Source organism: Dromiciops gliroides, chromosome 1 (genome assembly GCF_019393635.1).
Source record: "Dromiciops gliroides isolate mDroGli1 chromosome 1, mDroGli1.pri, whole genome shotgun sequence".
In the NCBI taxonomy this organism is placed as follows: Eukaryota; Metazoa; Chordata; class Mammalia; order Microbiotheria; family Microbiotheriidae; genus Dromiciops; species Dromiciops gliroides.
Window position 1 is genome coordinate 345,488 of NC_057861.1, and position 26,018 is coordinate 371,505.

At 45.7% G+C, this 26,018-nt stretch overlaps 2 protein-coding genes across 2 annotated transcripts; one reads left to right on the plus strand and one right to left on the minus strand.

The window, feature by feature from the left end:
- The first annotated feature begins 1,530 nt into the window (after nt 1-1,530).
- LOC122733762 (zinc finger protein 260-like) lies at nt 1,531-8,873 on the plus strand. The gene is made up of 4 exons (XM_043974490.1): nt 1,531-1,785; nt 5,065-5,191; nt 5,638-5,733; nt 6,445-8,873. The coding sequence occupies exons 1-4, from the start codon at nt 1,531-1,533 to the stop codon at nt 8,076-8,078; spliced, it is 2,112 nt and encodes a 703-aa protein (XP_043830425.1). The 3' UTR covers nt 8,079-8,873.
- A 10,607-nt stretch (nt 8,874-19,480) lies between these two features.
- LOC122754078 (mothers against decapentaplegic homolog 4-like) lies at nt 19,481-22,636 on the minus strand. Its single transcript, XM_044002098.1, has one exon. The coding sequence runs from the start codon at nt 22,481-22,483 to the stop codon at nt 20,825-20,827; it is 1,659 nt and encodes a 552-aa protein (XP_043858033.1). The 5' UTR covers nt 22,484-22,636; the 3' UTR covers nt 19,481-20,824.
- Nucleotides 22,637-26,018: the final 3,382 nt, after the last annotated feature.

Consider the following 26,018-nt stretch of genomic DNA (forward strand, 5'->3'; position numbering starts at 1 on the left):
GCCTAAACTCTTGCTAAAGATTCTAATCTAAGGAGACCACAGATTAGATTTTAGATATCACAGCTAGAATTTTAGACCTCACATAGGGAAGAGTGAAGGTGCCAGCCTGAGGCACCTGGAGGAGGGTGGTCTCTTCCACAGGAAGAGCCAGGTTCAGAATCAGGGAGGGTTTGGGGGAGATGCTAAGTTACCCTGGGATATGGTGAGCTGGGGAGGCCCAGTGGCCATCCTGCTTAAAAAGTCCTATTGTTGTAGCTGCAGGACTGGAACCCACAGCCTGGGATGAGATCCCCAAGGTACAGAGCTTGGAGAGAGAAGAGAGAAGAAGGGCCAGGCTGAGCCAGAGACAAGCCTCTCAGACAGAGGGCATGGCATCAATGGGGATTCACCCAAGGAGACAGAGAAGGGAGGAGGGACCCTTTATGGAGGATGGCTGACATGTTGAAGGGCTGTACATTACACATACACTGATTAAAGGAATTGGAAGTAAAGGAGAAAGGAGTGGTCAGACAGGGAGGAGGAGGGCCCCAAGAGGGAGCAGGGTCAGGACCCTGAGCCAGGGGAGAGAGGAGGAGGCCTGAGAAGAGGCCACTGCATCTGGACATTTGGGGAGAGGCAGGGAGGGAGGGAGCAGTAACCATGGGGAGCCTCAGGCAAAGTCTCCCAGGAGATGCCTCCTCTCAGGGCTGCCCCAGCTGCTGAGTCAGGTCAGGGACACCAGCATTTATTAAGTGCCTCCTGGATGCCAGGCAGCTTGACTGTATGCCTCACTGCATTCCAGGTGCCAGAGATGCCAAGGAAAAGCCCAGACTGTGGTGGTCCCTGCCCCCCCCCCAAGGAGTCCTGGGAAATGCCTGGTCATCTGAGGAGGGAGGGGCAGTGACACCTGGGGGGTTGAGGAGGGGGCCCTGGGCGGGGGCTGGTGGGGAGGGCTGCAGAGTTGAGGCTGGGGGCTCCTTTCCAGAGGGAACAAACCCTAGGAATGCAGGGGGCCAGGGGTGTGTGAAACACAAAAAAAGGGAGGAGGGGGGAGATGTCTGAGCAAGGGATTTGGGGAGCAGGGGAGGGGGAGATGGGAGGGGAGGAATTGCAAGGGGCGGGGAGGAGGAGCCGGGGAAGGGGGAGGGGATGCAGAGAATGGGGGGAGGAGGAGGGGGTGAGGGGTAAAGAAGGGAATGGTGGCCCAGCCTCACTCACCCCTGCCAGGGGCCATGAGGCTTCGTCCCATTTCAGAGATTGGCCAAGGAACTGAGGGGACACGCGGAGGAGGGCAGGGGGCCAGGCGGGGCGTTTGGGGGGGGGCGGCGCCCCCCTCCCCGTCCTCGCCTCCTCCCAGATTCAGGACCAAGAGCCAGGAACCAAGACCAAGGGCCCTGGAGCACCGAAGAAAACTCTGGGTCTGTGCAGTCTCTTACCTCACCGAGGGAGGCGCCCATTGGCTGGATCAGGGAGGGGGCGGAGCGTGAACCAAGGTCTCCCTCCCTGCAATGGGTTGGTGGCTGACGCTCCACCCCCTCCGTGATCCAGCCAATGGGCGCCTCGTTCGCTGAGAGAGCGCGAGAGGCAGAGACAGAAACAGAGCCAGACAGAGAGACTGCGCAGATGCGGAAGTTTCTTCCTTCGCTGTTCCTGAGGCCCAGGTATCACATCCGGCCCTTGGTCCTGGGTCTGAGAGGAGGCGAGGAGCCGCGGCCCCCCGCCTGGCTCCCTGCCCTGCTCTGCGTCTCCCCTCCGCTCCCTGGCTACTCACTTACATGGGGCGAAGCCTCGTGGCCCCTGGCGGGGGTGAGTGCGGCTGCCCTGCCCCCTCCCTTATTTCCCCCTCCCCCTTTCTCTGCGCCCCCGCCCCATCTCAGGCTTCTCCTCCCCTCCCATCTCCCCCCCCTGCTCCCCAAATCCCCTGGGGCTCCCCCTCCCTTATTGGGTTTCACACGCCTGTGCCCCTCTGCATTCCTAGGGTTTGTTCCCCCAGGAAAGGAGCCCCCCAGCCTCAGCTCTGCAGCCCTCCCCCCCAGCCCCCGCCCAGGGTGCCCTCCTCACCCCCCCCCCCAAGCTGTCACCGCCCCTCCCTCCTCCTAAGACCTGGCATTTCCCAGGACTCCTAGGGAGGGTGGGGGCGGCAGGGACCTTGTCCTTGGCATCTCTGGCACCTGGAATGCAGTGAGGCACACAGTAGGCGCTTCATCAATGCACATTGAGTTGCCCCAAGCCCTGGAAAGAGAGGAGCTCCTCCTGGTGTCCCCTGGAGCAGGGAGGACTGTGGGCATTTCCAAGGCCCAGGGAGGTCTGGGAGCTGGGAGGGGGCAAGGGCCGACCCCTCCCTCCCACGGCTCCCTTTTTCTTTCTAGCTCAGCCCCCTGAGACCCCACAGACCTGAGTACAAGCCAGAGCAAGGAGGAGGAAGGAGGGAAGAATGGGCCCCGGGCTCCTGCCCCCCAGGGCCCCCCAGGTAAGCAGCCCTGGCCTCTCCCTGACATGGTATCTCAGGTGAGAGAAATAAAACATTCTCAGCCAGCAGGTCACTTTGCTCAAGCCCCTGCGGCCTCTGTCCTGCTGAGCTGAATCTGACCCTTACCTAAGGAGGTCACGGGACAACCACAAGATGCCCTGGAATCAGTCCTTGTCTCACAAGGATGATTTCTCCCCAGAATCAGGAAGACTAGCGTACCAGCCCACACTGGTTTCTTGGTACTCTCCAGTTGTCCCCAAAATGCTACTGGGCTTACTTAATGAACATCAGTGAGCCTCATGCACATTCTATAACACACCCCTGGGTGGATCATTAACATTGTCATAAGACATGGGTCTTATAACAGGGGAGGGGGAATAGATCTAGAATTTGTATCCCCCCCCCCCAGTTACATGTAAAAACAATTTTTAACATCCATTTTCAAAACTTTGTTTTCCAAATTCTCTTCCCCCATACCTCTCTTATGAACCATATTATTCACTTTGTAAAAGAAAACAGACCAAAAAAAACTAAAGAAAATTGACTCAGTTCTCTATGTGTTTGAGAAGTGAGACCTTTGTCAGACAAACTTGCTTCAAAATTTTTTCAATTAGTACTGCTAACTGTATTTCCCTCCATCTTATTCCCTCCACATGACATTTACTCTATTCTCTATCTCCCTTCATCCTTTTCCTCCCAAATAGTGTTATGCTTCTGACTGCCCTCTCCCCCAATCTGCCCTACCTTCTCTCACCGCCCCCTTCCCATTTCCCTCCTCTTTTCCTGCAGGGTAAGATTCCTATACCCAATTGAATGTGTATGTTATTCCCTCTGAGCCAGTTCTGATGAGAGTAAGGTTCCCTCACTCTCCAGCACCTCCCCCATCTTCCCCTGCACTTTATAAGCTTTTTTTGCTTCTTTTGTATGAGGTACTTTACTCCATTCCACCTCTTCCTTTCCATCTCTCTCGGTGCATTCATCTCTCACCCCTAAAGAGGATGTTCTCCTCATTCTCACAAAGTGGACAACCTTCCCCACCTAGCATGGGACCCAGAATGGTGTTCCCCTCCTCGTCTCTCTTCTTCCCTTCCAGTAGAGGTGGCTCTTGCACACTGATCAAAGCTAATTGGCTAGATTCATTCAGTTTCATTGGTTGATGTGACCTGGGGGGAGGCCATGTTAAAATGAGCTCTAGCATGATATCAGGATCCAGTGAAAGAGAGACCTACTGAGGGCAAAGGCTCTTTCAAATAGGTGTGGTTTTCATCTCCATTTCTATTGATTTACCTCTGGGCTGGTCCCAGAAGGGATTAGCTAAAGTTTCTAAGAACTACACTTTCTGAAGTGGGGTCCCTGGGTCCCCCCAAAACCCCATTAATAATTTACTTCCTCACATCCCTTAAATTTATTTTTTTAAAGACATCCCTTCATATTCAACTCACAGGTGTGCCCTCTGCCCAAATAAACTCCATCTAGCCTCCCTAATAATAGGAATGTTCTATTTGTAGGAATGTAAACAATTTAACCTTTTAATAGCCCTTTTGATTTCTTTTTCCTGTTTACCTTTTTATGCTTCTTTAGAGTCTTTTATTTGAAAGTCCCATTTTCTATTCAGCTCAGGTCTTTTCACCAAGAATGCCTGAAAGGGGCAGCTAGGTGGGACAGTGGGTAAAGCGCCAGCCCTGGATTCAGGAGAACCTGAGTTCAAATCCAGCCTCATACACTTGACACTAGCTGTGTGACCCTGGGCAAATCACTTAAGCCTCATTGCCCTGCAAAAAAAAAAATAAGATACTATAGTATTACTGGGAGTTTTTATTTTCAGATTTTTTTCAGGAGGTGATTTCAATGTTTATTTTACCTCCTGGGTCTAAAATATCAGGGCAATTTTCCCTGACAATTTCTTGGAAAATGATGCCTAGGCTCTTTGTTAAATCATGGCTTTCAGGTAGTCCAATAATTTTCTGTTTATGTCTCCTGGATCTATTTTGCAAGTCATTTGTTTTTCCAGTGAGATATTTCGCATTGCCTTCTATTTTTTCATTCTTTTGGTTGTACTTTATTGTTTTTTGATTTCTAATAAAGTCATTAGCTGCCGTTGGCTCAATTATAACTTTTAAGGAGTTATTTTCTTCAGAGAGCTTTTGTATCTCCTTCTCCATTTGGCCAATTTGGCTTTTAAAGCATTCTTTTTCTCATTGGCTTTTTGTGCCTGTTCTACCCAATTGGCCTAGTCTGTTGTGGGGTTTTTTGTTTTTGTTTTTCTTTTGTCAAGACAGTGTTGTCTCCACCTTGTCTGTCAGTGGCCAGTGGCCTGTTTTCTCCCCCTTTAGACTGTGAGCTCCCTGAGGGCAGGGACTGTTTTTGTCCTGCTTTGTATCTCCAGGCTCAGCACAGAGCCTGACACAGGGTAGACCCTCCATGAATGCTTATTGCCTGGAGGATGACTGTCTTTCTCTTGCATGATTTCCATCTGGCACAGCCTGAGGCATGTAGGAGCTCCCCCTAAAGATCTGCCTTGGGACAAGGAAACCTGAATGTAGAAGGAATCAGTCCCTCTCATTCCTGCCCCTGTTAGGGTCCCTGACTGAGCACAAATGTATTTGTTGTTTCAGGTCTCAATGACTTTCAAGGATGTGGCTGTGGACTTCACCTGGGAGGAGTGGAGCTACCTGGACACTTCCCAGAAGGAACTTTACTGGGAAGTGATTCTGGAGAACTACAGGAACCTGGTCAGCCTGGGTGAGGATGGCTCCCCGGGAAGGCCTGGTAAACCCAAGGCCTTGTCCATCCCAGTGAGGCCCAAGGCAGGGGGCTTGTGCTCTCTCTGATCCCATCTGAATGGCTCTGGCTTTGTATGTCTGGGGTCTGGTTGCTTCATTGAATGACCCCCAGCTCTGCTTCCTCAGACCAGGGGGGCTTTCTAAAGTCCCACAGCAAATACTGGAACTCATGAAAGTCCCATGTATTTTAGTTTAAATGGGCCAGAAGACTCCTAGTCTTTCTGAACCCAACTCTGTTCTTTGTCCCATTCCTGTGTCTTCCCAGATCATGCTTCAGATATTTTCTGTTTCATTCTGCATGCCCCCAGTCTCCCTGGACCTTCTTAGTTTACCCCTAGGGGCCTATGAGGGTTGAGTTCTGAGGTGACTCACCCTTTCTATCACTTTGCCATTTCCTATGACTAGGCCTTGCAGATTCCAGCATGGATGTGATCTCTCAGCTGGAGGCAGGGGAAGCACATTGGAATCTAAGTGACAGTGTCCTCAAAATCTTCAGGCCAGGTGAGTGAGTGTCAGGCCCTTGAGTACATGACACACCAGTGCTGAGTTGGTCATCCATCTGTGGGCCTTTGGGAAATGGGCATTGGTGATCCTTTCAAAGACTTTTTCATTGTGAACCATTCTCCCAGCTGTAGATCTTACAGGTCATTTCTTCCTAACTCTTCTGTTGTATTTAGATGTGGTCAACTTTTACACCAGGATCAGTTGGTATAGACAGCTAGAAATGACCAGATTATGTTGCTGCTTTAGGATGCAGAAGCGCTGCTCCACTGTGGGGGGAACTGTGACTTATCTGTTGGGAGAGCAAGGCAGAATTCTGCAGTGTAGGAGCCACATCATTTCCCCTTCTTAGACTCTGATCACATTCCCAAGATTTCCCCAGGGGTGATACTCAGATGAAGAATTTTCCACCAAAGAAAAAAAGTAGGTCAGACTACATTGTTCTTATTGGTTCAGGGGGACCAGCAATCTTCTATGTTTCCATTAATTGTGCATCATCTCTATCAATTTTGGCCTATTCACCTATGTACTATTATTGAGCTACATTAAAGGATATATATATGGTGAATGTAAAAATATTGTCAAAGAAAGAAGAATTGATGAAAATAATATGTACCTTGCTTATAAAAGCCAGAATATTGGGGGAAATGAAGCATAGTTAAAACTTATTCATCCATGGGAAAGAGATATTTATACTTTTCTTTCTTTCAGATTGGGATACCAGGCCTCAGACCAAGAAGTCTTCTCCAAAGATCGGCATTTCTGTGGAAGACTTATCCCAGCAAAGGTCCTTGTGTGATGACCCGTGGATGGACCAAGCCAGGGAGTCTTATGACAGAATGAAGAGCGATCAGAGCAATGAGGAGAAACCTTCTAGGCAAGGAAAAGTAATCCAGACAGAAACTGCTGGTGAAATCACAGGTTCTGATTATAGTAAATATGGCCAAACCTTTAACCCAGAGGCAGTCCTTTTGCTACAACAGGAAGTTTCTTTAGTAATGAATCTCCACAAAGGTGCTGATCAGAGAAGGAGCTTCACCATGGAGTCAGACCAAAGATATTGTAATCTGATCTATTCACAGAAGAAATATTCTGAGGTTAACAAATGTCAGAAAGCCTTTTCTTATGATTTGGACCTCATTGACAAACAGGAAATTCAGGATAAAGAGGAACTTCATGAAAGTGGGAATTCTTTCATAGTGTATAATGAACTTAATCTACCCCAGGGAACTGATCCAGGAGAAACATGTTATGAATTGACTCAATGTGGGAAGACATTCTCTCAAAAAGCAGATCTCAATCAACACTCTGGTAGTCAGAGGAAAACCAAATCTTTTGAATGCAGTGAGTGTGGAAAGGCTTTCCACTTTAAGACAAGTCTTTCCCAGCACTACAGAATTCATACTGGAGAAAAACCTTTCAAATGCAGTGACTGTGGAAAGTCTTTCTGCCAGAAGACAGACCTTATACGACATTATAGGATTCACACTGGAGAAAAACCTTTTAAATGCAGTGATTGTGGGAAAGCCTTTCCACGGAGCACAACCCTCACTCTACATCAGAGAACTCACACTGGAGAGAGACCCTATGAATGCAAAGAATGTGGGAAGACATTCCGATCCAGCTCTAACCGTACTCAGCACTGGAGTACTCACACAGGAATAAAACCTCATCAGTGCAGTATATGTGGGAAGGCCTTCTCCCAGAAATCTGATCTCACTCATCATGGTAGTGTTCATACTGGAGAGAAACCATATGCATGTCCTGAATGTGGAAAGTTCTTTCGCCAGAAGTCAGATCTTAAACAACACTTTAGCATTCATAGTAGAGAGAAACCTTATGAATGCAGTGCTTGTGGTAAAGCCTTTCCCCGTATTGTAGAATTAGCTAGACATCAAAGAATTCACACTGGAGAGAAACCCTATGAATGCATAGAATGTGGGAAGACATTCAGTCAAGGTTCTAAACTTTCTCGGCACCAGAGAATTCATACAGGAATAGAACACCATGAATACAAAGTATGTGGGAAGGGCTTCTCCCAGAAGTCTGATCTCACTCATCATGATAGTGTTCATACTGGAGAGAAACCGTATGAATGCTCTGAATATGGAAAGTACTTTCACCAGAAGTCAGAACTTGGACAACACCTTAACCTTCATACTAGAGAGAAACCTTTTAAGCGCAGTAATTGTGGAGAAGCCGTTGCAAGGAGGACAACACTGACTGAGCATCAGACAACTCACAGTGGAGAGAAATCCTGTGTGTGCAATGAATGTGGAAAGGCCTTCACTCAGAAAGGTCTTCCAGTACATATTGCAAAAATGCATAATAGAGAGAAGTCTTAGGAATGTAGTGAATGTGGGAAGGCATTCTCTGGGATCACAACATTAACTTAACCTCATAGATTTTGTTATGGTGAAAACCTCATTAATAAAGTCTTAGAAAGCATACTTTTATCTGGAAGAGACTCCTTGACAAATTTACTCAATATTGGACAGGAACCATACACATTTAGTGCATGTGGAAAGCCCTTCACTTACTGGTACAGAACAATTTATTTCTATTCCGCAGATGGGTCATTGACTGGAGATGCAAGGAAGGCATATATTTTCACAAAGCAACAAATATGTTGACTTATTTTCCTATATTTTTATAATTTTTTTTTGCAAGGCAATGGGGTTTTAAGTGATTTGCCCAAGGTCACACAGCAAGTGTCAAGTGTCTGAGGCTAGATTTGAAATCAGGTCCTCTTGACTCCAGGGCCGGTGCTCTATCCACTCCCCCCTTATTTTCCTATCTTCATAATATTTGTTACATGGAAACTCTTGATTTGGTAGGGGAGATTTGGTAGTGAGTGACAGCAATGTATCCAAAAAGTAAAGGGACCATTAATAAAAGAAAACCTGTAAACAGAGAAGTTCCTACATATCAGGTTTCCAATATCAAATAACATAAAGGGGACACAATAGTATAGTAAAGAAGGTGAGATTAGAACAGTTGCTTCTTGATTAGTTATGAATGGTTTAACTTGGAAAGTGGTCAGCACTCAAGTGCTTTAGGGATTTGTGTTGAGCCCTAATCCATTGAACATTTTTATCAGTCTTGAGAGAATCTGTAAAACACTTTGTAAATTTTTCTGTTGTTGAATGAATTGTTTTAAAATTTTTATTTTTTGAAATAACATTTTCTTTTCCTTCCCAACTTGTCCCCTTCCCAATTGAAAAAGAGAAGAAAACAACAAAAAACAAAATTCTTGTAACAAATTGGATAGTCAAAGAAAACAAATTCCCACATTGGCTATGCCTTAAAACATTCAGATTTCTGCACCTCAAATCCTATAATTTTCTGCCAAGAGAGGGGCAGGATGCTTTATCATTAATCTCCTGGAAGTATGGTGGTCCTTGCATTGATCAGAATTCTTAAATTTTACAGAATTGTTTGTCTTTACTATGTTATTATTTGCATTATTTTGCTGGTTCTGCTTAATTCAATTATTTTTGGATGCTAGTTTATTAGAAAAATTACACTCTCAGGGGATCCTTTGCATGACTGCTTCTTTCATTAATATGGCTGATAAAATGCCTTTAGAGAGAAGCCTGATATTGTCCTGTCTTCGTTTTTGAAAGATGGGACTCGTTTCACTGGGGCCGCTATAGTTTCTGATTATGATACTGTCTGGGCAGCTTCTCTGCCTTCCTATTTTAGTGCGCAAGCTGCTTAACTTGTGGCTCTCACACAAGCCTGTAATAGAGCCAAAGGGAAGAGTGCCACCATTTTTACTGACTTGAAATATCCTTTTGGAATATGCCACTCAGTGGATATGCTTTGGCTACAAAGGGGTTTTTTTAAACATACTGGGGCAAGGCTATTGCTAATGGGGACCTTATGGGGACCTCCTAGGTGCCCTGAAACTCCCCTCTGCTCTGGCCATTGTACATTGCCCCTCCCACACAAGGAATAATGATACTGTTTCAAAGGGGAATACAGGAGCTGATTCTGCAGCCAAACTCCCTACTTTAGAAGCTCCTGAACATATATTTAACCTCTCACCTTCTGAAGATGTTCCTCTCAACCTAACATGATGATTCAGAAGTGGAAAAATGGAGAAAGAAATTTAAGGCAAAACAGATCAATGGTGTCTGGGTGTCTCTGGAACGTAAACCACCTCTTCCCCAGAAATTCTATCACCAGGTATGCCTCTCTATTCACAGAAAAGGCCATTTTGGCACACAAGGGATTGTAGACAAAATTAAGAGGACCTGGATAGCACCAGGTGTGACTAACATAGCATCTCAAATCTGCTCGGGCTTTTCCACATGTCAATCTTATAATCAACATGCTTTCAAGACCAAAGCTTATGGGGGATGTGCTCTAGTATATATACCCTTTGAGCACTTTGCAAATTGACTATATCACAATGCCAAAGGCAGGACATTATAAAATTTGCCTTGTTATATTTGAACCACTCACTCAGTGGGTGGAGGCATTTCCCAGTCCCCAAGCCACAGCTGCTTTTGTTGCCAAGACTCTCCTTAGAGAGATAGTTCCTTGCTTTGGCCCACCAACCTACATTGATTCTGACAAAGGCACACATTTTACTGATTCTGTTTTATCCCAAATATACTCTTTTTGGGGAGTAACTCCAAAATTCCATACACCCTACCACAAAGTTCAGGCCAGGTTGAATATATGAATAAAGAGCATGATTGGCAAATTATGTACTGAAACCCATTTGAAATGGCCTGATGTTCTACCATTGGCATTCTATCAACGCAATAGACCAAGAGGAGAACTTCATATATCTCCTTATGAGATGCTTTTTGTTCACCCTCCTATCCAAGCAAAAACTTTTCCCCCAGTTTATACATCACTGGTGGGAGATGATACTTCTGTTGCCTCATAAGAGGCATACAGAAATTACAAACTTGGCTAAGTGAACTCCATGAGGCAGGAGGTTTTTTTGTAGGAGATATTATACAATTAATTTCTCTAATCTATTAAATATCTTTTTTTTAGGAGACAGGCAATAGAAACATTGAATTTTCAACAATTTTCAGTTCCTCTCACCTCTCCCAATGTCTGGATGAATGAAAGAAAAGTCATTTCTCCAGCTCTAATGAACAGATTCTAACAGACTCCAGGCTTTGCAGTGATAACTACAAATTTACTAAGAACTGACTGGTCCCCACCCAGGCAGGGAAATTGCCTGGGGCTGACCAGTCTTTGTCAATTCCAGCCTCTTGATGGACTTATGGACTTCCCCCAAGAAAACCATCCCCTCCCAATGATTCTCCCCACCTTCCTCCCTGGACTTTAGGTTATTATGTAAAAGGGTCCCCCTACATACATTAAGTAGTTTCTTTTAAGAGTGAAGTAGCTCTCAGTCATCTCTCTGAAGGGAACTAGCTGGGTGGTGCAGTGCAGTGGGTAGTGCTGGACCTCAGTCAGCTAGACCTGAGTCCAAACGTCCCTCAGGTTCCTGTCACCTCTCTAGTGACTTGATGTCTTGCCTTCTGTATTCCAGACACTGCACTGGGCTGTAAAGGAGAATCAGTGTTTTTCCTTCAGCAAGTTTAGGTCAGTGTTTGGGAATTCCTCAGCCTAGAGATCGTGAAACCTGGACAGCAATAAGAATAATAAGAGCAGGGGACAGCTAGGTGGCACAGTGGATAGAGCTCTGGCCCTGGATTCAGGAGGACCCGAATTCAAATCCAGCCTTAGACACTTAACAATTACTAGCTGTGTGACCCTAGGCAAGTCACTTAACCCCAAATGCCTCACCAAAAAAAAAAAAAATAAGAGCTAGCCTTGGGCAGCTAGGTGGTACAGTGGATAAAGCACTGGCCCAGGAGGCAGGAGGACCTGAGTTCAAATCCAGCCTCAGACACTTGACACTTATTAGCTCTATGACCCTGGGAAATTCACTTAACCCACATTGCTCCTCAAAAAAAAAAAAAAAAAAAGCTAGTCTTTATCACCCAGGTGCCAGGCACTGCTAAGCACTTGAAAAGTGGAATCCTCTCAGAAGCCTTTGGGGTAGTCACACAGAGAAAAGTGTCTGAGGCTGGATTTGAACTCTTCTTTCTGCCTCCAGGCCCACCTAGCTGGAATCCCTCCCAGAAGATAAAGAAGCCTCAGCTCCCTGGCAGCCTGCCCTGTGGGGAGCATCTCAAGAGAACAAGGGAAAGTAGAAGCATAAATAGGGTTTCACGCAGTGGTATGGGCTCCTGGGTAAAGTAAAACCAAAAAAAACTTGTAGGGTAAATCAAAAGATCCTTCTTGAGAAACTAAACCAAAGGATAGACATATGTAAAGAGATGAGGGGCACTGATTGGATCTGCACTGAGTTGACTCCAGGACCACCACCCTTCATTCCAATCTCCCCCACCCCTGGGGAGATAAGATTAGATATGGCTGCTGCCTTTGTGGCATGAGGAGGACAGGGATGTCTTGAGATCTGTAGCCACCCCTCACCCAACTTCCTCCAGCCCCCACCAGTGGGGGATGGTCCTCCCCCAATTAGGGAACTTTCCACAGTCAGATGGTCACTTCCATCAGACCACCATCAGTCTTCTGTGGAAATTTATTTTGATTTGGGGACCCTACCTTTAGGCTGAGATTAGAAAGCCTTAGGCCCTCAGGGTCTCTCCCCCTCCTCCTCAGCTTCAGCTGAGCAAAAAAGCCCCGTGGGCTATACAAGATGCCAGGTCAGACAGCTGGGGGGGAAAAAAGCCCCCAGCTCCCTCCAACCTGAGCGGAGCTATCTAAAAGATCCCGGATAGCCTGTGCTGAGGCACGTGAAGTGGGAGTGCACCTGCCCCCCCAACCAGCCACAGCCCTGGCTGGTGGTTTAGCTTGGTTTGTGGGGGCAAAGGAAGCCCCGAGATTTGAGTGGAGAGAAGAAAAGGTATACAGGAGTACCTGAGTTCAAATCCGGCCTCAGACACTTGACACTAGCTGTGTGACCCTGGGCAAGTCACTTAACCCCCATTGCCCTGCAAAAAAAAAAAAAGAAATTCGAAGCACAGCAGGTGGGAAAGAGACCACAGGAAAGCAGTCAGGTTGTACATTTTATTTTCCTGTATTCTTAATTTCAAATAGTATCTCATAAATAAACTCTGCTTGGATTATTTTAGTTAAGAGGCTTCTTAATCCTGTGCTTATCGATTTGGGAGTGGAGCAGTGTGGTGGAACTTTATAAACGGCCCACATTAAATTAACGAATTCAGGTAGCCAAATAGTCAACAGTCCCCAGTTTAGTCATCCATAGCATCAGTCCCCCCAAATTAGGCCCAGTCAAGTCAAAAACATTTCACACTGTGTCGCAGTGGGTGGAGCGCCGGCCCTGGATTCAGGAGTTCCTGAGTTCAAGTCTGGCCTCAGACACTTGACACTTACTAGCTGTGTGACCTTGGGCAAGTCACTTAACCCCCACTGCCCCACAAAAAAAAAAAAAGAAAAAAAAAACATTTCACACTTCTATAAAAGTATCTGCCTGTCTCCTGCTCAGGGAGATAGATATCTCAGAGCCTTGCCTTCTTTCCATGAGAAGTCCAAGGATTTCTCTCTTGCTTTCCTTTCCCTAGCACCTAAATAAACTATTATTTTATTCTAATTGGATATGTGTGCAAGAGGGTGTACTTCTTTAAAGAGGAATTCCTAAGAACCTCATCCCCAACTATGAGAAAAATCACTCCAATAACTTCTGGAACTCAGTGTTGGTGATGTATCAAAGGCCCATTTATTGTGATTCTTCTGAGAATGGGCCACCCCTTGTGGAATGAACCCCAAAATGGAGGCTCACAGGCCTTTTATCTCTTCCCATCCTTCCTGGGAAATGGCCACTCCCATTTTCAAGGGTAACAATTTGCATGGAATTGGCTAATCAATCTAAGGCAGTATCCCCACCCCTCCATAGAAGAAAATGTAAAATCCCTTGTTGGAAAATAATTGACATTGAAAATAGAACCAGAACAGCTTATTTACGAATTATTAAACTACCTGAAAGCCATAATCAAAAAAAGAACCTGGACAGCATCTTTGAAGAAATTATGAAGGAAAACTGCCCTGACATCCTAGAACCAGGGGCTAAAACAGTGCAGTTATTCCCTCCACACTGAGACTTTATGCATCTTGGTTTTGATATATCATGAGTCAACTTAAATAATTAAATGGGAATTTGGGGGCAGTTTTTGGAAATGGTAGACAACACACAGGCCAGCAGACAACACAGAAAAAGTGTAGAAACTCAGAAAAATATATGTATAGTATTATACAATATAAACATTTTATCTCTTTATATCATAATAATTCAGACTTCTCTGGTATGATGAGAGGCCTAAAAAGTTCTACTTGGATTTTCTAGCTTGAGGGGGTGCCACAACCCTAAATCCCAGGGTCTGAAAGGGATAACTGTCATTGAAAGGATCCACCAATTTCCTCCTGAAAGAGACCCCAAAATGAAAACTCCCAGGAATATTATAGCTAAATTACAGAACTTCCTGGTAAGGAGCAAATACTGCAAGCAGCTCAAGGAGAGAATAACATACACTCAGTCAATTATAGAAATGTACCTTACCCTATGGGGAAGGAGGGAAATGGGAAAAGAAAAGGTAGGGAGGACTGATAGGAGAAAGGGCAGACTGAAGGATGCAGTGGTCAAAAGCAAAACACTGGTGAGGATGGACAGGGTGAAAGAAAGACTGAAAAAGTATAAACAGGGGAAAAATAGGATGGGGGTGGGGGAAACCCTGTTAGTAGGAAATACACTTACACATGTGAATGTAAATGGGATGAACCCTCCCATAAAACAAAAGTGGATGGCAGAGTGGATTAAAAATCAGAATCCTACAAAATATGTTGTTTACAAGAAGCACTTTGAAGCAAAGACATACATGGAGTAAAGGTAAAAGGCTGGAGCAGAATCTATTATGCTTCAGCTGAAGTTAAAAAATGAAGGAGGAAGAGAAGGAGGATGGGGATTGGGGAAGGGGGAGGGGAAGGAGGAGGAGGAGGAGAAGAAGAAAGAAGGGAGAGCCCAAGGCTGCTTACCTGGGGGGCTCTGGGGGGCAAGACCCTGGGGCCTATTCTTCCCTCCTTGTTCTGGCTTGTACCCAGGCCTGTGGGGTCTCAGGGGGCTGAGCTACAAAGGAAAAAGGAGGCCTTGCTCCCTCCCAGCTCCCAGACCTCCCTGGGCCTTGGAAATGCCCACAGTCCTCTCTGCCCAAGGGGACACCAGGAGGAGCTCTGTCTTTTTCCAGGACTTGGGCCAACTCAAGGTGCATTGATGAAGCACCTACTGTATGCCTCACTGCATTCCAGGTGCCATACATACCAAGGAGAAGGAAAAGCCCACTGTGGTGGTCCCTGGCCCCCCCCCCAGGAGTCCTGGGAAATGCCTGGTCATCTGAGGAGGGAGGGGCAACTGAGGGGGGTTGAGGAGGGGGCATTGGGCAGGGGCTGGTTGGGAGGCCTGCAGAGCTCAGGCTGGGGGCTCCTTTCCCGGGGGAATAAACACTAGGAATGCAGGGGAGCACAGGCTTGTGAAACCCAATAAGGGAGGAGGGGGAGCCCCAGGGGATTTGGGGAACGGGGAGGGGAAGATGGGAAGGGAAATGTAAGGGGAGGGGGGGGAATGGAGGAGGAGCCTGGAATGGGGGTGGGGGGAGGAAGGAGGAGAAGAAAAAGGAGGGGGTGGGTCGATTCTGCCTCCCTGACCCGCCCCCAGCCCCAGCCCCAGTAAGGATTCAGGATCCTTCCCCCCTTTCAGAGACTGGTCACCTGAGGGAAGGAGAAGGGACAAGGAGCCTGGGAGGGAGGAGGGGGCTCAGAGGTGCCCTGCCCCACCTCTCCCTTGTGCACTGGACACCTCAAACCCTGTGGGAGCTGCTTTCCTCCTCCCAGCGACACCCCCCTCCCTACCCCCCCAGCCATCCCCCAGGCTGAAGGGGAAGCTTCTGCTTCTCTGCTCTCCCTCCTACTTGATGGGTGGGGGGAATTGGCCAGGAGGGGACGCTCTTGGACCCCTTCTCCTTTCTGCACCTGGGATTGGAGGAGGGGGAAAAGGCCCCCAAAAGCCACATGTCCTAAGCCTCTCTTGTTCCACTGAGAAGTTTCTGTCCTGGGGGAGAAGCAGGAATCTGATCACAAGAGTTTCCTAAGTGTGATTGGATTTATTACACTTAAAATCTGCTATACATTGTCACTTTAAAATCTTTTGTAGTGGCTTACCTGGCAACAGTAAATCCCAAAATAGGAATTACTGATGAAATAACCCTTGTGTAAAATCTAATACCAAATAGTTGGAATACATTGAGGTTCTGTATGACATCGTTTGGAAAATAGATCCAGGTGTTAAGAGAATTTATTATTTTTTATTATTATTATACTCTATCAGGAAAATGTTAGCTGTGTGATTTTAAGTCAAGTTACCCTGGTTATGTGATTCGTAATGGATATAAAGACAATGCCTAACTGCAAGACTGCAGCTTTGTGTGAGTCTTTCCACACTGTTCACATTCATAAGGCTTCTCTCCTGTGTGGATTCTCTGATGTTCAGCAAAATGTTAAGGGCCATCAGACACTGGGCTCCATGGTGGGGGGATGCAGAGGAAAAGCCCCAACCGTCCTCAGGGGGCCAGCAAGGCACCAGCAGCTGAGGGGCCAGGAGTGGGCTCCTATAAAAGGCTGGGCTTGAGCTGAACCTGGAAGCAATAAGCCAGTGACTGCAGGAGGGACAAGGAAGAGCATTGCAGGCAGGGAGGGGAAGCAAAGGCAGAGAGGAGATGGGGGGGGCGGATCAGGTGTGAGTCAAAGCAAACAGGCTAGGCTGGCTGGAGCACAGGAAGCATGGAGGAGGTTAACCCACCAAGGCAAGGGGAAGGCAAGAAGGGCTCAGTGTATGCAGAGTATTGAATGTCAAAGGGAGGGTTTTATCTCTGATCCTGGAAGGAATAGGGGAGGTAGAGCCGAGATGGGGGAGAAAAGGAACAAAATTTCCTGAGCTCTCCCCAGTTTTCCTCAGAAACAAGTTTAAATCAAGCATTTGGGTAAATTCTGGGGCTATAGAAACAAAACAAAACAAAACAAAACCTGTGTGAAACAATTTTCCAGCCCAAGAACACATAGAAAAGTCTGCAAGAAACGTTGGGCAAGTCACTTAACCCCCATTGCCCCGAAAACACAAAAAATTAAGGGATGAAAAAAACAAGAGGTAGTCATCCATCTGTAAAGGTATTTTAATCTCCTAAGGCAAAAACAAATTTCTAAGACTGGACTCTGTGAAGACTAAGTTGGCTAAAGATGTAATTTCAATATATACAACTCTGGATGTCATTTCATAATTTGTATTGTCACAAATCATCATTATTTCTAGACAAAAAGCCAGTTTCTAAGTCTACCCTGACCCCATTTTGGCCATGAGTGTTTCTGATAAAAGAGAGGATTCTAGTTTCTCTAAAAATCATTTCATTATTTTAGAATTCCATGACCTTTAGTGACTTCTGTCACAAAACCAGTAAAATTTTCTGACATTACCCAAGTAGAAGGTCATGAGGAACTTGGGAAGTTTCCAGATAAGGAAATTTTACAAGGCCTTGTTTTTTAACTTTTCCCATCCAGTAAATATTATTCTTCCTTTTCTTTTCTTTTTTTTTATTCTTTCTTTTCTAATTTATTTTATTTTTTTTGTTTTTATTTTTTTTAGTGAGGCAATTGGGGTTAAGTGACTTGCCCAGGGTCACACAGCTAGTAAGTGTTAAGTGTTAAGAGGCTGGATTTGAACTCAGGTACTCCTGAATCCAGGGCCAGTGCTCTATCCACTATGCCACCTAGCTGCCCCTATTCTTCCTTTTCAAAGAAAATAAAGCCAATTAAGTATTGGATTGGTTTCAACATTATGACAATAGCTACTAATAACTTAATAATTTCATAGTATTCAAATAAAAAAAATAAATGATACAGATTCCTCATGCCCTTAACAATATTTCTTATGCAATGGTTCCCCAAAATTCACAAGACAAGACAATTTAGGAACACAATAATAACATATACAATAGGATGGAGTTAAATGACATTGATTCAGTAGAATGCATTTCCAAATTGTCTTACCTAGAAAATCACTTCATTTAGCTTGACTGTTTGGGCATTCTATACTGATTGCATTTGGGACATCTCTAGAGTAATTTTTATCCATTTATACTTTTTTTTTTAACAAAATGTTTCTTTTCCAGTTTTTGGACATCATACTGCCTTTAGTGCCAAATTTCAGTGCATTTTTCATTAACTATATCAACTTAAAGAGGATTGAAGATTACAATTACCCTAATTTGATAATAAAACTCACTTAAAGTGGGACTGAATTATATTCTAGTCACATCTAGAGCTATGTTCACCAATTATATCATTCAGAATCTCCATTTTTTCCAAGGGCCATTTACTGTCAGCACTTTCTTTCTTTCTTTTTTTTTTTGGTGAGGCAATTGGGGTCAAGTGACTTGCCCAGGGTCACACAGCTAGTAAGTGTTAAGTGTCTGAGGCTGGATTTGAACTCAGGTCCTCCTGACTCCAGGGCCCGTGCTCTGTCGACTGTGCCACCTAGCTGCCCCCTACTGTCATCACTTTCAATGACATGGCCTGCTACTGTTAGTTAGTCTACTCCCAAAGCTTTCAAGCAGCAGTCTTGTATGTTCTCCACCTACCCCCTTTCAGGGTCCATGACACTATTCTGAAACATGGAAACTGCAAACTTGACCTCAATATTGTAGCAATGAAATCATGAATGATTATTCCTCACATAATGACTACTATATGCCCTTCTAGTGGTCGTTCGAGTTCAGAATTTTAACACAGTATCCTTAAATAATTCCATGCTGAAAATTTATCACTCTGGCTTCCATTTGGTAAATGTTGTAACTGGATAAAATACTCCCAAAACAGGCATTTTTGTTTTGGTTTTTTGTTTTCTTTTGTTTGCAGGGCAATTGGGGTTAAGTGACTTGCCCAGGGTCACACAGCTAGTAAGTGTTAAGTGTCTGAGGCCAGATTTGAACTCAGGTCCTCCTGACTCCAGGGCCGGTACTCTATCCACTGTGCCATCTAGCTGCCCCCATTTATTTTTTTTAAAAGTTTCTCACATCATTATGATCTCAGTGAGATCAAAAACATTCCTCAAAATGCCTTCCAAACTCTAAACACTACTTTTTGTTTGTTTGTTTGGTTTTTGCGAGGCAATTGGGGTTAAGTGACTTGCCCAGGGTCACACAGCCAGTGTTAAGTGTCTGAGGCCGGATTTGAACTCAGGTCCTCCTGACTCCAGGGCCGGTGCTCTATCCACTTCACCACCTAGCTGCCCCTTAAACACTACTTTTTAACCCTCCATTCACACTGTCATTGCAAAGATATGACAACTTTTTTTTAACTTTTCACCCATTCTTCCTCTCATCCATACTTGCTCAAAACTTCACTCTTTTTTTTTTTATGTGAGTGATACTATATTTTATTTCACATTATTTATCTTGTAGACAACCAGGCCTTTTTCTGCTACTGCAAAAAGTTCACAGAAGATCTTGAACTTCTACACATTAGACATAATGAACAGTGAAGAAGTCTCGTATAAAGTATTAACAACCACGGTTGCTTGCTTACTACTGTATTTTTGCCTGTCATTTAGTAGAAAATTGATTTACCATTTAGTTAATGGACTTGAGTGCAAAAGATCTTTTTTTAAAAAGCAAACCTAGATTCCAAGTTTGTATACTGAGATTTTCAGAGTTTTATTTATACCACTAGCGAGATAAAAAGCATACATATTGTTTCTCTTGTACAGTCAATACAATTGCAACTTTTTCTACTTAAATTCTCTATACAAAGTCATTGCCAATTGATATGGTCATTGATGGCATAGGGCTTAGAATAACCAAAAGGTATAAAAAACAAGTTTGCAGTCTTGCCCCAAGATACAAAAACTGAATTTCAAACAATGTCATGACATACATGATTTAAACTGTCTACGAAAAATCACACATCAAATCAAGTACAAAAATAGTTAAACTACCCATTATGAACAATTATAATGTTTCCATTATTCTGCACAGTATTTAACACAGATTTTTAGCAGTTTCCAAAATACTAGTTGTTCATTATTTAGTTTAAGCATTATCAGCTTTGCAGAACAGTGTGACATTTAAGTGGAGTGATAATACTCCTTTTAGTGTTTTTAAAAATACAAAAGTTTTCCCTGTGAATTAATGAAGGAAAGCAATCCCTATTCCAGGCTTTTTAGTAACCAGACCCAATGCCCAGAAATTTAGAAAGAATACTACTATTCTTCACCAGGGCAGAGAAATACCTCTTCTTAATCACAGTTATCAGACAGAGAGCAAAATGTAATTTAAAACAAGTTTTTGTCTAGCGGTAAGGATTTTTAAAATATATACATATTAGCCTTGGCAAATGTAAAATCGAAGCTGCAAGCTACAATAGGAATTAAAATGTTGTCTTCACTTGTTCAAGTTTCAAAGAAATTACTTTGGGAAGAGGTTCCACTGAAATTTTTGTGACCAAATCTCCGCAGAGTCAAGTTGCTCTTAATAATATTAACTCACCCACATGGCACAGTATTTTTGATTAAGATATATGATTAACAGTAACCACTCACATACAGAATGAGATAGAGGTGAATTCTCTTTGAGAACTTTCTCTGCATTTAAACATTAGCAATGTTGAATTTATTCTGCAGAATAACATCTAAGATTATGTATATAGGTTTTGCACACAAAAGGCTCTAGTATGTGCTAAAGGTTACATTTTCAGCACTGGAATGATTCCTTCATATATAGCTAGTAAGGACTCCATCTGGATATGTTTTCCCCTATTTCAAGCTCTGAGTCATGCCTCACACCTGAAACAAGTTTCTAAATGGGGGGAAAGTTTTTAAATCCAGTTTCTGTCTGCTAGGAGCAAGGCAGCAAACACATTTTCCAACCTTTTATGAAAAGATTAAGCAGAACAAAAGTAAAATCTATCTTCAGGTTATAAACAGGATTGTATTTTACAGTCCACCATCCTGACACATGGCCACAGCACAAAGACCTCAGTCTAATGGCTGTGGGTCTGCAATAGGCATGGTATGAAGTACTTCATCTAGGAGTTGGAGGGCACGGTGTAAATGAATCTCAATCCAGCAAGGTGTTTCTTTGATGCTCTGCCTTGGGTAGTCAGGGCCCCAGCCTTTTACAAAACTCATCCTGAGTATGCATAAGTGGCGCAGGTCATCCACACCAATCCCAGCAGCTGCAGACAGACTGATAGCAGGGGCTATTCCACCTACTGATCCTGGTCCAGGGATATTTCCTGCTACTGCTGCGGCCTGAGCAGCTGCTGCAGCTTGTGCAGTGGCAGCCTGTTGTTGCATCTGACGGTGGCACTGGCGTAAATCAAATACCTTTATATATGCACTTGGATAAATCTTGTGAACAGCATCTCCTGGTGCTCGCCCAGCTTCTCTGTCTAAGTAGTAACTCTGCACAAACACTGCATGATCACTGAGGCACCTAACCCAAACATCACCTTCACCTTTACATTCCAGCTGCACACCCTTGCCTATGTGCAACCTTGCTCTCTCAATGGCTTCAGTTCTGTGAACGCTGGAGAGCTGACCCAAGCAAAAGCGGTCTCCTCCAGATGGGTCCACATATCCATCGACAGTAACAATTGGGCAGCTTGAAGGAACTTTAAATGTCTCTCCTACCTGAACATCCATTTCAAAGTAAGCAATTGAACACCAATATTCAGGAGCAGGATGATTAGAAATGGGAGGTTGGAATGCAATCTCATTGTGAACTGGCCAGTAATGTCCAGGATGGGGTGGCATAGGCGGATGATGCTGAAGATGACCATTTTGGTGGTGAGGTATATTAGGCGGATATGCTGCAGTTCTACTTCCAGTCCAGGTGGTAGTACTCTTATGGTGGTAAGTAGCTGGCTGAACAGTAAATCCATTTTGTTGCTGTCCTGGCTGAGGTCCTGAAGCTATCTGCAAAAGTCCTTCACTATGGCTGCCTGTCAATATACTGGTAGGCTGACTTGTAGAAGCCACAGGAATGTTGGGAAAGTTCGTGGTGCTGGTAGTGTTAGATTCAGATGGAGCTAACATGGCTGGGTTGGTGTATGTCTCTGAAGATGCACGGTTACTCGGTGGATGCTGGATGGTTTGAATTGAATGTCCTTCAGTGGACAATGATGGCTGTCCCTCAAAGTCATGAACATATTCGTCCTTCACCAACATACTTGATGGAGCAGAACTTTGCAGTGTCAATCCTGAGAGATCAATGCCAGGTGATACAACTCTTTCATAATGATATGGATTCACACAGACACTATCACATTTTAGGTCAAAAGCGTACTGACAGTATTTCACATGTTTAAGTTCATTTTTGTGAAGATCAGGCCACCTCCAGAGACGAGCGTATATCACATGAGGGAAACCTTTCCGACCAGCCACCTGAAGCCTGCCATCCAATGTCCTCTGTATTGTAACACACTTGCTGGGATGGGCGCCATTTGTAGTTATAGCTGTTATTAAAGAATCCAATTCATCCTTCTTCTCCTTCAGTTTCTTTACTAAACTTTCAAGTGCTCTTTTTGCAAATGTTTCACTTTCTCCACCTTGTCTATGGCACATCAAACTATGAACAATGCTTAGACAGGCATCATTACTTGTGGGTGTGTTAGTGATAGACATATTGTCCATTTGTTACCGTTTTTTCTTTTAAACCAATTAAGTCCAAAATTCCTAGAGCAATGTCGATATTGTTCAGGCAGCCAGGAACAAATCCCAATACTGCCCACAGGCAAAACGGTTACAGACATGTGGTATACACGATAACCTCTTAGGATATAGCTGGCTTCATTTTTTTGTCACTAGATGCTCCCCACTCTATTGCTTCCACATCTTCTCCTGGGTTCGGGGCGCCGCGGGCAGGAGGCGGCGGCGGCCCTCTCCCGCCCCTGGGCTGGGGCGAAGGCTGGGCCGCGGCCGCGGCCTGGTACAGGGCGCGCAGCGGGATCCCTCCCGGCCGGGCCGGGCCGCCTCGGCCCCCGGCCCCACTGCCCCTACGCGGGGCCGGGCCGCCCCCCCTTCTCCTCACGGGCCGGGCCGGTTCGGGCTCCCGGGCGGCCGACCCGCGGAGGGGGCCTCTCCCAGGAAGGCACCGCACTCCGCTCACCCGTAGCGAAGCCCACCCCTTCCCGCCCCCCGGGCGGCGGCCGAGACCTCGGAAGGAGAACGAGCTGGAGCACAGACTCCGCCACCCGGGACGCTCCGTTAAGGCGACGACGACCGGGGCCGTGTTGTTGCTGCCAACTTGTCGAGGGGGGCACTGGCAAACTTCACTCTTTTTTATATCCTTCCAGAGGACTTGGGCAGCTATGTGTTATAGTGAATAGAGTGCTGGGGCTAGAGTCAGAAAGACCTGGATTCAAAACCAGATTCAGACACTTCCTAACTGTGTGACCCTGGGCAATTTCCTTAACCTTCTTTCCCTCAGTATCTTCTGCAAAATCAGCTGGAGACGAAAATGATGAAACATACCGTCCATCTCCAAAGAAAGAACTGATAATGATTGAACACAGACTGAAGCATGCGATTTTCCTCTTTATTTCATTTTTTTCCCTTTTATTTCAGTTTTCATAGACAAAAGGACTACTCTGGTAATGTTTTACATGATTGCACATGTATAACCTATATCTGATTTGTGATGGTTAAAATCTAATATGTGCTCACCTTACCTGCCCCACAGTGTGGGGGAGAACTAGCTAAGGTTTATTTATAAATTCAGTAACAGTTTAGGCTTTTTGTTTGTTTTGTTTTTGCTGGGCAATGAGGGTTAAGTGACTTGCCCAAGGTCACACGACTAGTAAATGTCAAGTGTCTGAGGCTGGATTTGAACTCAGGTCCTCCTGATGCCAGGGTTGGTGCTTTATCCACTGTGTCACCTAGCTGCCTGGGTTTGTTCCCTCTGGAAAGGAGCCCCCAACCTCAGCTTTGCAGCCCTCCCCACCAGCCCCCACCCAGTGTCCCCTCCTCACCCCGCCCAGGTGTCACCTCCCCTCCCTCCTCAGATGACCAGGCATTTCCCAGGACTCCTGGGGAGGGGAGGGGCAGGGACCACCACAGTCTGGGCTTTTCCTTCTCCTTGGCATCTCTGGCACCTGGAATGCAGTGAGGCACACAGTAGGCACTTCATCAATGCACGTTGAGTTGCCCCTGGAAGCCCTGGAAACAGACGAGCTCCTCCTGGTGTCCCCTGGAGCCGGGAGGACTGTGGGCATTTCCAAGGCCCAGGGAGGTCTGGGAGCTGGGAGGGGGCAAGGGCTGACCCCTCCCTCCCAGGGCTCCCTTTTCCTTTCTAGCTCAGCCCCCTGAGACCTCACGGGCCTGGGTGCAAACCAGAGCAAGGAGAAGGAAGGAGGAAAGAATGGGCCCTGGGCTCCTGCCCCCCAGGGCTCCCGCCCCCCCCCCCCCATAAGCAGCCTGTCATCAGGGCACCTAGGCCCAGCAGCCACTCAGTTATACCCAGTCAAGCTGCCTGGCATCCAGGAGGCACTTAATAAATGCTGGTTTCCCTGACCTGACTCAGCAGCTGGGGCAGCCCTGAGAGGAGGCATCTCCTGGGAGACTTTGCCTGAGGCTCCCCATGGTTACTGCTCCCTCCCTCCCCAAATGTCCAGACTCAGTGGCCTCTTCTCAGGCCTCCTCCTCTCTCCCCTGGCTCAGGGTCCTGACCCTACTCCCTCTTGGGGCCCTCCTCCTCCCTTCTCTGTCTCCTTGGCTGGGTCCCCATCCATGCCATGCCCTCTATCTGAGAGGCTTGTCCCTGGCTCAGCCTGGCCCTTCTTCTCTCTTCTCTCTCCAAGCTCTGTCCCTTAGGGGTCTCATCCCAGGTTGTGGGTTTCAGTCCTGCAGCTACAACTACAACAATAGGACTTTTAAAGCAGGATGGCCACTGGGCCTCCCCAGCTCACCATATCCCAGGGTAACCCAGCATCTCCCCCAAACCCTCCCTGATTCTGAACCTGGCTCTTCCTGTGGAGGAGACCACCCTGCTCCAGGTGCCCCAGGCTGGCACCTCCACTCTTCCCTATGATTGCTCCCTCCCTCTCTTTCTCATCCCCCAGATGAAATCAGCTGCCATCTTGTGAAAACCTGGGCACCATCTCCTGTTGAAAAAGACATGAAATGACCTTTCTTAGGTTTCTAAGGTCATCGTGGTGTCTCTGCTAACCCCAATATACTTTAATAAATGCTTAAAAGCCTAAACTGTTGCTGAATTTATAAGTAAACCTTAGCTATTTACCCACCCCCAACACACACACACATGCTGGGGTGCAGGTAAAATGACACACAGATTAGATATTAATCATCACATTTGGTGAGCCAGCCAAGAGTGCTGAACCTCTCAATCTTCTGATCTTCAAGTTGGGTAAGAAACTTTCCTTATGAGCCTGTCCCTTTAAATTTTCATTTGGGTTTCTCTTACCTGCTAAGGAGCTTAGTATCTCCAAAATACTCTGTTTCCAATTTTAGTTTGTTTAATCAGACAAATGGGGGATAAGATCATGTTACTGTTTTGTTTTTTCAGATTTTCTATTTTCATGATTTTTGTTAGAAGAGTGAGCAAGGAGCTCACACAAGTGAATATAAACATTCCCCCTCTCCCCACCATGCCTTTTCAGAGAAACCTCTGACTCCTACAGCTTTACATTTCTCCAATCCATACTCAAGGTTTTCTTTTGCATGCCTCGAGGCATGACCCAGCCTCCTCTAGAAACCTTTATCCCCCTAACATTGTACACAGTATTTTTTTTGTTTTTATTTTATTTTATTTTGCGGGTCAATGGGGGTTAAGTGACTTGCCCAGGGTCACACAGCCAGTAAGTGTCAAGGGTCTAAGGCCGGATTTGAACTCAGGTACTCCTGAATCCAGGGCCGGTGCTTCATCTACTGCACCACCTAGCCGCCCCTGTACACAGTATTGTAAAAATATTTTACTGACTTACTGGGGTCCTAATCTGTGGATGTTTGACTGGGTGGCTGACTACTATTAATTTCCTATGATAATCTGTTAGGGCCTTTTAAAAATTTCTCCACACTGCTCCTCTCCCAAATTGACAAGCAAAAGATTAAGAAGCCAGGGGCGGCTAGGTGGTGCAGTGGATAAAGCACCGGCCCTGGATTCAGGAGTACCAGAGTTCAAATCCGGCCTCAGACACTTAACAGGTACTAG

Excerpts from the sequence above, each read along its gene's own strand:
- LOC122733762 (XM_043974490.1), top strand. The coding sequence starts at position 1,531 with ATGGGCGCCTCGTTCGCTGAGAGAGCGCGAGAGGCAGAGACAGAAACA. Across the intron at positions 1,786-5,064 it reads CCTCGTGGCCCCTGGCGGGG|GTCTCAATGACTTTCAAGGA; the intron begins GTGAGTGCGGCT and ends TTGTTGTTTCAG. Across the intron at positions 5,192-5,637 it reads CAGGAACCTGGTCAGCCTGG|GCCTTGCAGATTCCAGCATG; the intron begins GTGAGGATGGCT and ends TCCTATGACTAG.
- LOC122754078 (XM_044002098.1), bottom strand. The coding sequence starts at position 22,483 with ATGGACAATATGTCTATCACTAACACACCCACAAGTAATGATGCCTGT.